General features: G+C 39.3%; 1 protein-coding gene across 1 annotated transcript in view; it reads right to left on the bottom strand.

Moving 5' to 3' along the window:
• GK5 (glycerol kinase 5) overlaps positions 1–12,420 on the bottom strand; it is an 88,827-nt gene that overhangs the window by 63,805 nt on the left and 12,602 nt on the right. Inside the window, exons 2-3 of the mRNA XM_004385096.2 lie at positions 10,682–10,775; positions 8,068–8,143 (exon numbers count right to left, since the gene is read on the bottom strand). Of these exons, the coding sequence (XP_004385153.2) occupies positions 8,068–8,143; positions 10,682–10,775 (170 nt within the window). The remainder of the gene's footprint in view (positions 1–8,067; positions 8,144–10,681; positions 10,776–12,420) is intronic.

Below are 12,420 nucleotides of genomic sequence, written 5' to 3'. Positions count from 1 at the left end.
CATAAAGATTACAGCCTTGGAAACTCTATGGGGGCAGTTCTACACTGTCCTATAGGGTTGCTATGAATCAGAATAGACTTGAAGGCAGTGGGTTTTGGTTTGGTAGCCACGCTTTTAAGCACCTATCCCTGGATTGATCTAACTCTCTACTCTCTCCACCCTCAATGCCAGGGCCAATGAGAGGGGCTGGAGAAAAGTCATTCAGCCTGTGAACTGGTACCAATCAGTATCTATGGAGCACAACCTTACCTGCATTCTCAAGGTCATTTAAAAAGATAAAAGCCTTCCTCCTGTCTCTCATAACTTCCCTCTCCATTTCCCACAATGGCCAACCCAAAGCTTCACCAGGCTTCTGAAGTCCTAGGTCACTTCTGGCCTCCTATTGCTTAAAGGAGGTAAGAGCATAGGGAATGACCTTCCTCAACTCCCCACTCCTTCACTAGCTATACCTGTGGCGACCCTGCATATCTCTCCCTTGGTTCACAGGAAAAACTCATCCTCTCCAATTCAAGGCTGGAGTCTCCTCCTGTACTCTCTATATCTATGCTTTCTAGTTTTTCATCACCTCATTTCATCAAATATTCCTTCCACCCTCTTCTCCAAACATACTTAAATTTCCCTATCTTTGAAGACGAACCAACAACATCGCTTTTGATCCAGGATGTTCCCCACCAGTCTAGCTAACCCCCTCCTCAATGTCTCCTCTTCACCTCCCATGGCCTCAGCCAAATGCAATCTGAATGCAATTTAGATTCCCAGTCACTCACATTCACTACCACATCCACTACCGTGGTCACTGTCTTCTGAGCACTTGGGCCATGGGCCTTCCTTATTTCATCCCTTGAATTTCAAAGTACTTTCGATGCTTTAGCAACACCATGTTTTTATATCCTCTGGCCTTTACCAGTGATTTGCTCTTCCCACTTAGCAAACTCCTACTCATCCTTCAAGACTTGGCTCAAGAGACCTGTGAAATCTTCCCGAACTCCCCCTTCCGGTCCAGCCAGGCTCCTTCATCTACCCTCTCACCACCAGGTATAAAACCACAGGGCAGAAGCCTATCAGAATACACATCTGGACCGTGAGCTTCCTAAGGGCATAGCCTATTCACATTCAGATTCTTACCACCTAGCCCAGACACTAAAGAGGTATTTGACAAATGAAGAAATGCTGCACTACCAACAAGGACTACCAGACTGTTTGACAGAAATGAAATCTAGTAATACATGCTTCTTGGGAGACTTTCTATAACAGCACCTATACACTGAAAAATCTGATTTTCAATAACTGATTCAGCAAAGATTTATAAACAAATTTGTGCCAGGAGCTGGGGACACAGCTGTGAACAGAGAGACATGGGATCTTTGCCCCTATAAATATATCCATACCAGGGAAGTCAAATAAACAATTACTCAATTACTTAATTACAACAGGAACAAGCTCTATGAAGGAGAAATACGAGAGCCATGAGTGTATTTAACAGGGGGACCCTGCCTAATCTGGGGTCAGGGAAGACTTCTTTAAGAAATGACACTGGAACCAGGCTTTGAAGGTTGAATAGGAATTAACAAGGAGGGTGAATATTCCTGACAAGATGTACTATCTTCTCAGAGGCCCTCAGACAGGAACAAGCATGATGTGTTAGAGGAACTGAAAGGCTAGTACAGCTGAAGAACAAAGAGGGGGAGAAGATCACAAGAAGAAAGTGACTTCATTAATTCATAACATGGTAGAAGGCAATCTAGAACCCTGATCTCAACTAGTAGCATACATTCCAATATCCGCTTAGCACTGATTTAGGTTTATTGCACCTCTGTCAAAAATAAAAGGAGATGTGGGGGAGGAGCAATACTGTAAATGAATTGTCTTGAATGCCTCTAACACTTTACACCATTCTTGTGACTATTAACATGTTTTATGTCATAAATCAGTAAGCACCATGGTACAATAAAAGATATATTCGGTGCTGTGGGAACAGACAGTGATTCATATACTTGTATTATGAGACTGAAAATTCCTTGTGGGCTGGTACTTTTATGTCTTTATATTCAGATCAGCAACCTGCACAGTGCCTCCCTCCTTACAAGCCCTTAAACAGTTACTGAGTGAAGCCTGTACTCGTGACTCATAGCTCATTTACGCTGCTAACCATGCACACGCCCTGATCGGAGGTTAGTTGGCAGAAAACTTCCTGAGAGACAGAGTGACTGAAGAAACAAAACAGCTCATGATTTTTTAGAACAAAAAAGACTTAAAAATAACCAAATTAGGGGCAATATCATTTAGAGTGATTTTGGAAAACAGGCTAAATGTACCACTAATTAAATATACTGGAAAAAAAAATAAACCTAAGAACATGAAGAAAACTCAATGACTGCAAAGAGTTCCTAAAAACTGAGCGGGGAGGGGAAGAAAGGCCAATTACAAAAAGAAAGTTCAACATTTTAGACTTTCTGACAGCAACTGTAAGAGAAATAATGCTCCAACGGCCACAATGACAGAAATGTACCATGGACCCAGGAGGAAAAACCAGTGAGCTGGGAAGAGGAGGTGCTGGCTGGGACCAGAATGAACAGATTGTTCCACAGGGTCTGGTCTGTCTCTGTCTTTCTCTCAAACACGAGCAAGAGGGACTTCCTGCTGGCTCAGAGTTGTGCCCGCTTCTGCATTGTGTTTCAGCTGATTGCTGGGGAGCCTGTAGAATCTGCCAGCCTTATACACCACAGAAGCTCGCGGGGGCCCAGTGAGCAGAGTAAACCTCCATTATTTTAAAGTAAAAGAAGCATGAACACTTGTGTTTTTTCCAGAAAATATCTGGTATCTCAGTTTCTACCAGCAAAGAGAGATTCCAAAACGCGTGAAAACACAGTCATTCCAAAAATACAAAAAAGAACAGCCAAGAAAGTAAACTCACAGTTACATCTTCTCCTCACTTACTATCTCTTTATCCAACATTTCACATTTACGACAATAGTAAAAAATCTACTATACGACTAATTTGCACATCAACGACTTATGTCTGGTAGTAACGAATTCCAAGGTGCAAGGCGAGAGTAACATTGGCTGTGATGATTTAGGTTATGTGTCAACTTGGCTGGGCCATGATTCTCAGTGGTTTGGTACTTATGTAATGATGTAATCTGGCAGTTATGTAATGATGCAGTCATCCTCCATTTTGTGATCTGATGCGGTCACCCTCCATTTTCACAAAATGCCGATTTCACATAACCACCTGGTTTTTGGAACCTAACCATGTCGATAAGACAGGAAAGAGTGTAACTGTCTTGAGGAGAAATCATATCCTTCCCTTACTACAACACCATCACCAGTATGGGACTGAACTGTCTTGGAATCTGATGCTCCTATTTCTCCTAAATGGGAGGTATGACCCTAATGCCGCACAAAAACTTTACTTCCTAATAATTGACCTTCCTGTGATGAGTGAGAAGTCCCCAGGTGATGCAAATGGTTAATGCACATGGATGCTAACCGAAAGGTTGGAGGTTTGAGTCCACCCAGAGGTGGCTTGGAAGAAAGGCCTGGTGATCAACTTACAAAAAATCAGCCTTTGAAAACCCTGTGGAGCACAGTTCTATTCTGATACACATGGAGTCATCATGAGTTGGAGACGACTTGACAGCAACTAGCTTTCATTTTTTTGGTGATAAGTGAGTAATATGGTAGCCAGCTCCTGATGAAAGCAATCTCTGTGGCCAATGACCTCATCTCCAAATCCAACCAAATGTGACAATTCCAATCAATTCCTTTCATAGGAACGTTCTCCTGCCTCCACCTCCATACCATCCACTTTCCAGATTGGCCTTGGCCCTCCTTTGTCAGCTTGTTCTTCCCTGATTTCCCTTAAAATTTAGGAAAAAAACCTCAGAGTCCAATCCTCAGCTTTCTTCTCTTTTCTACACAGTACACAAACACTTCTCTAGGCTTCATCTATACCAGTGGTTCTCAACTGGGGGTGATTTTGACACTGAGGGGACATTTGGCAATGTCTGGAGACATTTTTGGTTGCCACAACTGAGAGAATGCTACTAATATCTAGCAGGTAGAGATCAGGGATGCTGCTAAACATCCTACAATGCCCAGGACAGCCCCCCAAAACAATTATCCTGCCCAAATATCAATAGTATTACTCTTTAGAAATCCTGATCTACTCAGATGACTTTATTCCTTCATCTGACAAATATATTACCTATTTAAGACCTACTGGTCCAAGGGGACTTGGAGGGGAGGTATGGGCAGAGGGGGGTGTTTCCAGATGGATGCATCAATCTGAGATGCATTATGCCCTATGCATTATATCCTCTAGACAGGTACTCTATATGATAATACTCTATGCATTATCTCTAGAGGAGATAAGCCATGCCTCAATGCAGACTAGACCAATGTTCTAACCACCTTTGGGATAGCTCTACATTCACATATCCAAAACCAAAAACTTCATCCCTTCTACCCCTGTGATAGTTATTACGTATCAGTTTGGCTAGGCTATTGTGCCACCGTTTGGTCAAACACTAGGCAAGATACTGCTATGAAGGTATTTTGTAGATTACGGTTGCTACTGTGGGCAGTCCCCATCCAATCAGTTGAAAGCCTTAAGAGCAAAAACTGAGGTTTCCTGAGGGAGAAGGAATTCTATCTCAAAACTGTAACAGAAATCCTGCCTGAGTTTCCAGTCTGCAGGCCTGCTCTATAGATTTCTGACTCAAGTCTGCAATTTCAATTCTTGTCTGATTTCCAGCCTGCCAGTCTGCCCCAAAATTTCAGACTTGCCAGCCTCCATATTACATGAGTTAATTATTTAAAATAAGTCATATATACATACATATATATGTATTTATATACATATACATATATATGTATTATCTATCTATATACATATAAACCCATAGCCTTCAAGTTGATTCCGACTCATAGTGACTAGAGTAGAACTGCCCCATAAGGTTTCTAAGGCTGTAATCTTTATGGAAGCAGACTGTCACATCTTTCTCCCATTGAGTGGCTGGTAGTTTCAAACTGCTAAACTTTTGGTTCGCAGCCGAGCACTTTAACCACTGCACCATTAGGATTCATATATATATATATATGTATATGTATATATATATATGTATATATACATACACAAATATACACATATATGCCAAATGGTAAAAGCCTAGATTGCTTTGAAGAGACCATTGGTAGAATTATCGATGTCAAAGGCAATTCTGGTGAGGGCTCAGAAGGAAGTGAGGACAGATAAAGAGAAAGTCTCTGTCATCTTAGAGAATACATATGGCGCCAGCAACAGAACGTTGCTGGAAATGTGGATGTTAAATGTGCTTCTGGTGAGGCTTTAAAAGAAAATGATGAACATGTAATTGGACAATGGAGGAAGGAAAATGCTTTTTATGTAGTGACAAAGAGCTTGCCTGAATTATGTTCAAATATTTGGTGGAAAGTAGAACTTATAAGTGATGAACTTGGATATCTGGCTGATGAGATTTCTAAGCAAGATCTTAAAGTGGCCGTGTGGTTTCTCCTTGGTGCTTATAATAAAGTGCAAGAGGAAAGAAATGGATTAAAAATGAACCATGCAAAATGAAACCAGAGTTTAAAGATTTGGAAAATTCTTTTGTACAAACTAAGGACAGGTTTCCTAGAATGTTCACCAAGGATGTGACTACATAATCTTTTGTTAAAGAGATTAAGCCTGTGACTGATGGATTTAACCAATTACCACAGCAGAAAACCCATCAGCTTAGACTGAAGGGGACAGAGAAAGAACACAAGGAAAAAATGCTGTCTGCCTCTTGGAATTCTACAGGCAGGAAACAAAGGAGCTACATCTGTTGTCCTTTGAGAAAAGAAAAGGATGTCCCTGGAGCAGCTGGGAGATCAGCAGAACTGCTGGAAGAAGCAAAGAAAGCAAAGCTTTCTCAGTTTCAAAGGGTGGGGCCATGTCTCTGGGATCTCAAAGGGTAGGGCCACAGTGTCCTAGGTTTCAAATCTTCACCAACTTCGTTCTGGAGTGTAGCGCTGCCATTAAGGTGTGCCAGGGGGATGGGGCTGCTGCCCAAAGCTGAAGGGGTGCAGCTGCCATGCCGAAGGGGTAGAAAAATGGGGCCTGCCGGGGCCAAGGGGGTGGTTTCACCACTCAGATGAACTACGAGAATGGAGCTGTCCAAAGCTGAGGGAGCAGAGTTGCCACTCCAGTGGACCTAAGAGGCAAAGCCAAAGCCCAGGGCTAAGGGGCCTCCACCTAGAATCCAGAGGGCATGGCTAACACCCAGAGTCTGGAGGGCAGGGCCATTGCCCAAATGATCCCAGAGAACAGAGGATTATTTTCAAGCCTTGAGAGCTAATTTAAAATTGCTCTGCTGGTTTTTGGACTTGCTTGGTGCTCATTAACCCTTCTTTCCCTCCAATTTCTCCACTTGTAACAGAAATGATCCATCACTGTACTTTGGAAATAGATAACCTGTATTTTAGATTTCACAGGTTCATAGATAAAAAGTAACTTTGCCCCAGGATGGAATATGCCTAATGTCTCATCCACATTTGATTTAGATGATTCAGAGATGAGATTTGGAATGTGGAGTTGATTGAAGACTTTTAGGATGATGGGATGGGGTGAATGTGTTTTGCATGTGGCAAGGACATGAATTTTTTGGGGCCAAAAGGTGGAATGTTATGGATCGAATTATGTCCCCCAAAAAATGTGCTGTAAATCCTAACCTCTATGCCTGTGGTTTTAATGCCATCTGGGAATGAGTTGTCTTTGTTATGTTAATGAGGCTGGATTACTGTAGAGTGTACCTTGAGTCAATCTCTTCTGAGACATAAAAGAGATTAAACAGGCAAGAAAAGGAGAGATGGGGTAAGATAAATGCCAAGACATATGGAGATCCCCAAGGAACCAGGAAGCAGAAATTGAAGAGATAAGGACCTTCCTCCAGAACTGACAGAGAGAGAAAGCCTTTCCCTAGATCTGGCACTCTGAATTTGGACTTCTAGCGTCCTAAACTGGGAGACAATAAATTTTGACTTGTTAAAGCCACCCACTTGCAGTATTTCTGTTACAAAGATACCAGATAACTAAGAGATATATATGTATTGATTCTGTTCTGTAATTTCTATCATATCTTCCCAAACATAACACCAAAAATATTGGTTAATTCAAATTTCTTCTTGCCTAATACTGAATTAAAGGCCAAGTCTGTGTCTGTGTGAATTTACCCTGATTGTATTTCTCAGATTCATTCCTACCCTGTCCACCCACCAATTTTCTCCTCCACTACTCCAAGTTCAAGATGTACTTTGGAGTCTAGAGCTTTATAACACAGATAGATCTTAAAGGTGTTTTGTTTTTTTTTTTTTAAAGCAAGAAACACATGTTGAAGACAATAAGAGGGTAGTGGAAAGAGCCTACACTTTGGGGTCAAAAGGTGATTTGTCATCTTGGTTCTAAGTACTGAGTGACCTTATGCAATTTATGTATTTCTCCGAGCCTCAGTTTCTTTCTCTGTAAAAAATAGACATAATATCTAAATAACAGCTTTATTGTAAGGACAGTGGAACATACAACAGTGCCTAGAATATCACAGGTGTTCACTACATAGCTATTATGATATTATAATTGTTTTTAATCTATAACATGCCTCAAGCTATAGACATTTAAATATTAAATTTGGAATAAATTGAAAATACAAAGCATAAGCATAGTATTGAGTGTCTGTAATTCGCTGGTTCCTCTGATTCCCTTATTTTAAGCTACTTTTTACATCTTCAATCCATGCTTATTAGAAAAAGCTAACTTACTGCAAAAAAAAAGAAAAGGAGTGAAGAATTTTAATGACAGCAACAGTCTTTACTGTTGTTGTTTTAAATAAGTCAAGCCCAGATGACATGCAGAGAGCATGTTTTAATAAGCCAGAAAGCAGGTTCACCTTCATCCCTCTTAACAAGCAAAACTGTTAATTCAAACATAAAACACCCCAAACAGGTTTCATAGCAGTGTATTCACTGTGGCATGAACCCATCAAGAGAGTGCTTACCACACAATGCACTTACTTGTTCCATGTAATAAACGTTGCTCTCTGTGTTGAAATGCCAAGGCTAAGAATTTGATTCATCTCTATTCCTGCAGCTAAAAGTAAAGATACATAAAACATGTATTTAAAAGTCAGTGACAACTGAGATCATCTTTAAACCTTAAACCAAAAATATCCCACGAAGTCTTCTTAGAACCAAGCAATAGTTTACCTTAACTAGTAAAGAACATCTTCTTGAGCATTATACTCTTTAATATTTTTTTTTACATTTGCCTTCTCTTGTCTTTTTATGTAAGTGAGGTCATATAATATTTACGCTTTTGTGATCGACTTATTTCACCCAGTATAATGTCTTCAAGCTCCATCCATACTGTAGCATGTATCAAGACTTCATTTCTCCTACTGGCTGAGTAGTACTCCTTTGTATGTATGTACCATATTTTGTTTATCCATTCATTTGTCGATGGGCATTTAGACCGTTTCCACCTTTTGGCTATGGTGAATAGTGCTGCAATGAACACTGGTGTACAAGTCTCAGTTTGAGTCTCTGCTTTCAAGTCTTTTGGGTATATACTGAGAAGTGGAATTGCTGGGTCATATGGTAGCTCTATTTTCCGTTTTTTTGAGGAACCGCCACACAGTTTTCCACAATGGCTGTACCATTTTGCATTCCTACCAGCAATGGATAAGAGTTCCAATCTCCCTACATCTTCGCCAACATTTGTTATTTTCTGAGCATTATGCTCTTTTAAGAGCTATCTATATGGAATTAAATTGAGAACAGCAACTCGAAAGATTAGAGAGGAACCTTAGAGAGCAGTGAGTTCATGTTAATGAGAGAGGAACAACCAGAAAAGGAGGGTGAGAATGATTGCACAATTCAAAGAATGTAATCAATGTCACTAAATTGTACATGTAGAAACTGTTAAATCGGTGTATGTTTTGCTGTGTATATTCTCAACAACGAAATAAATAAAATTTAGGAAAAAAAATCAGTGACACATTCTTTACAATATTACAATGTGGAAAAGAAATCATTCAATATAATCTTTAAGAAAAACATCTGGGTTTAATATTTTAATAAAACAATTGGAGCCAGTAAAGTACTGTTAACATGATTTTGTAGTTTTTTAAAATTATTCAAGGAAAAAAGATCATATTCTAATGATAATAAAATGGCCTTCTTACTTGAAATGGGAGAAAAGAACAAGCAATCACTACTCAAAATAAGTCAGACTGCATTTTGTTCTTGATAATTGTAAGAAATTGGATCCTAATTTAAGCATCAATCATACTAGAAGTTGGTTGATGGCAATAAAGGAAAATCCTCAGGGAAAGTAGCATAATTATTGAAGCTGAGATCTTATTTTCCACACAAACTAGAATGCAAATATAAACATGTCCCTCCCAAAACCTCCCCCCCCCCTTTTTTTTTAACACGACATCAATTTGAGTGCTTTTTTGTGATATTCTTTTGAAAAGCAGTTTATCCTACTGGGTAAATTAGGGACTTTGATTTGAGCACTGAGGAAGAGACATCATCATGTGCACAGGACTCCTTCCAAAAATGTTTAACCTGAATCTAATCATAAGAAGCAATATGACAAGCCCAAACTCAGGGGCAATCTACTAAGGTGGCCTGTACTTTTGAAAACTGTCAATGTTATAAAGAACATGTTCTAGATTAAAGAAGACTAAGCAGACTGACAGTTAAATGCAATACCTCATCTTTGATTTGAACCCGGATTAGAAAAAAAATTAACTATTAATGACGTCAATACAAGAAGAGAATACTGAAGACTGAATATGAGAAAACAGTATTGCATTAATGTTAAATTTCCTGAGTATAAACATTGCATTGTGGTTATGTAGGAGAATACCCTTTTTCTTTCTAAACAAAGCTGAAGTATTTAGGGGTAAATGTTACAACGTCTACAAGTAACTCTCAATGGTTCAGTCAAAAATAAATAATTTGTTGAGAATGGTAAACATTGCAAAAACACATTTGAATCTATTTCACTGTACAACTTTTGCAACTTTTAAAAAATTGATTTTGAAATATTTCAAAACAAAAAGGTAAGGAGGAGAAGCAACTCAGCCAGAAAAGTGAAGCAAAAGTTGTTTTACAATTTACGTTTACCAAGTCATCTTTAAAAATGTCCTTAAAGAGCTAAAATGGTAGACCATAGCTGTGGCCAGGAGGGCATTTTACATCAAGTGCCCACACAAACAAAAACTTCTTTTACAAGGAAGACAACTCAGTTGTCAACTCATGAGAGCAGGAATTGTGCACTGTAACTTTGTTTACAGCACTCTGCTATTTTGTACAAAACAGGAAATCAAATCAGAACTTGTTAGAACCTAGAATGAAGAAGGGTGAGCCTTTATATTGTAGCTAGGAAAAAAAAACTTAAACCAGAGGACACAGTTGCTATTGCCTACCCCAACACAATGGTTCACCATAAACCACAAATATCTCCTGAAAAATACTAGGAAACAGTGACCCCAATAAAATACTATCTATACAATTATAACTTAGGAAAACCACAAAATAGTACAGAAGCCTGAGGAACACTCCTACAACACACAAAAGATACTTTAGGGACTATTTTTATTTTTACAAATCCAATTACCTTTGACAGCTTCTTTGATTACAGCAACAAATTGAACCCAGAGAACATCAGGATCAATTTCAACCCAGCCAGTTTGAGGATAAAGACTTTCCACCTATTTATGAAAAGAAAAGATTTAGTAAAAACAACATTTGATCAAATCAATAGTAACTGGGTCTTTAAGACTGGTTAAAATAATTAACAATAGGCTTTTATTTATTATCTAATGACTTTTTACTGTTAAAATAGAAAAAAAATACATATATGCAATAAAAAAGAACTATACACAAAATCACCAGTTATCTTTAAGTTCATGAGTTTACCAAAGATTTTAGCTACCTTCCTTTCCTTTGCCTTTATTTTCCAAGTTTTCTACAATGAAGATGTGTAGTTTTTAAAGAAAGCTTTAAGAAACAAGAAAAAATTCAGACTCTAAAAAAATTTAAAAACAAACTGAGAAATGATTCCAGCCATGATGGAGTTAGCATCCACCTGTGTCTACCTCTGGAGACTTAGTGGCGCAATGGTTAAGAGCTTGACTGCTAACCAAAGTCAGCAGTTCAAATCCACCACCCGCTCTCTGGAAACCCTATGGGGCAGTTCTATTCTGTTCTATTCTGTCCTATAGGGGTCGCTGTGCGTTGGAATCGACATGATAGCAACAAGTTTGTTGTTTGTTTTGTCTCTCCCTCTGAATGTAGATTTAAAACCTGGACAGAATGCAAGCAGCAGATATCTGAACTCTAAAAACTAAACTAGCTGGTGGATTGGGCAAGATCAGAATTTGAGCACCACTGAATTGGTGGTGAGATTACCATTTTTCTTCTGTTGTCCCCTGGCCTGGACTTAAAGCTTCTCGAAAACCAGAAGTGGACAGCAGGGCACAAAGAAAGCTCCAGGAGAAGCTCTCGTGTTTTGGCTCAAAAAATAAGAAAAAGAACTCGTAACACTCAGAGGGGATGGGTGACCACTATCTACTTCCAAAACTTTTTCATCACCCTAAGCAGAAACTCAATGCCCATTAAGCAATAACTCCCCATTCCTCCCCATCCCCACCCCAGCCCCTGATAACCACTAATATACTTTGGTCTCTATGCATTTGACCATTCAAGATATCTCATATAAGTAGAACCATATAATATCTTCCCTTCTGTGCCTGGATTATTTTATACGATATAACATTTTCAAATTTCATCCAGGTTGCAGCCTGTGTCAGAACTTCATTTCTCTTTACAGCTGAATAATATTCCATTCTATGTATATACCACATTTTGTTTACCCATTCACCTGTTGATGGACATAGGTTAGTTCCACATTTTGGCTACTGTGAATAATGCTGCAATAAACATTGGTGTACAAGTATCTGTTTGAATCTCTACTTTCAATTCTTTTGGGCACATACCCAGGAGTGGAACTGCTGGGTCATATGACAACTCTATGTTTAACTTTTTTTAATGTACTTTAGATGAAGGTTTACAGAACAAACAAGGTTCTCATTGAACAGTACACATATTGTTTTATGACACTGTCAACACTCTCCCTTCTTGACCTTGGGTTCCCTATTACCAGCTTTCCTGCCCACTCCTGCCTTCTAGTCCTTGCCCCTGGGCTGGTGTGCTCTTTTAGTCTCATTTTGTTTTATGGGCCTGTCTAATCTTTGAATGAGAGGTGAACCTCAGGAGTGACTTCATTACTGAGCTAAAAGGGTGTCCAGGGCCATACTCTTCGGGTTTCTCCAGTCTCTGTCAGGCCAGTAAGTC

The sequence above is a fragment of the Trichechus manatus genome, unplaced genomic scaffold (genome assembly GCF_000243295.1).
Source record: "Trichechus manatus latirostris isolate Lorelei unplaced genomic scaffold, TriManLat1.0 scaffold00132, whole genome shotgun sequence".
In the NCBI taxonomy this organism is placed as follows: domain Eukaryota; kingdom Metazoa; phylum Chordata; class Mammalia; order Sirenia; family Trichechidae; genus Trichechus; species Trichechus manatus.
The sequence above is the reverse complement of the archived record's forward strand: the minus strand, read 5'-3'. Positions and strand labels throughout refer to the sequence as shown.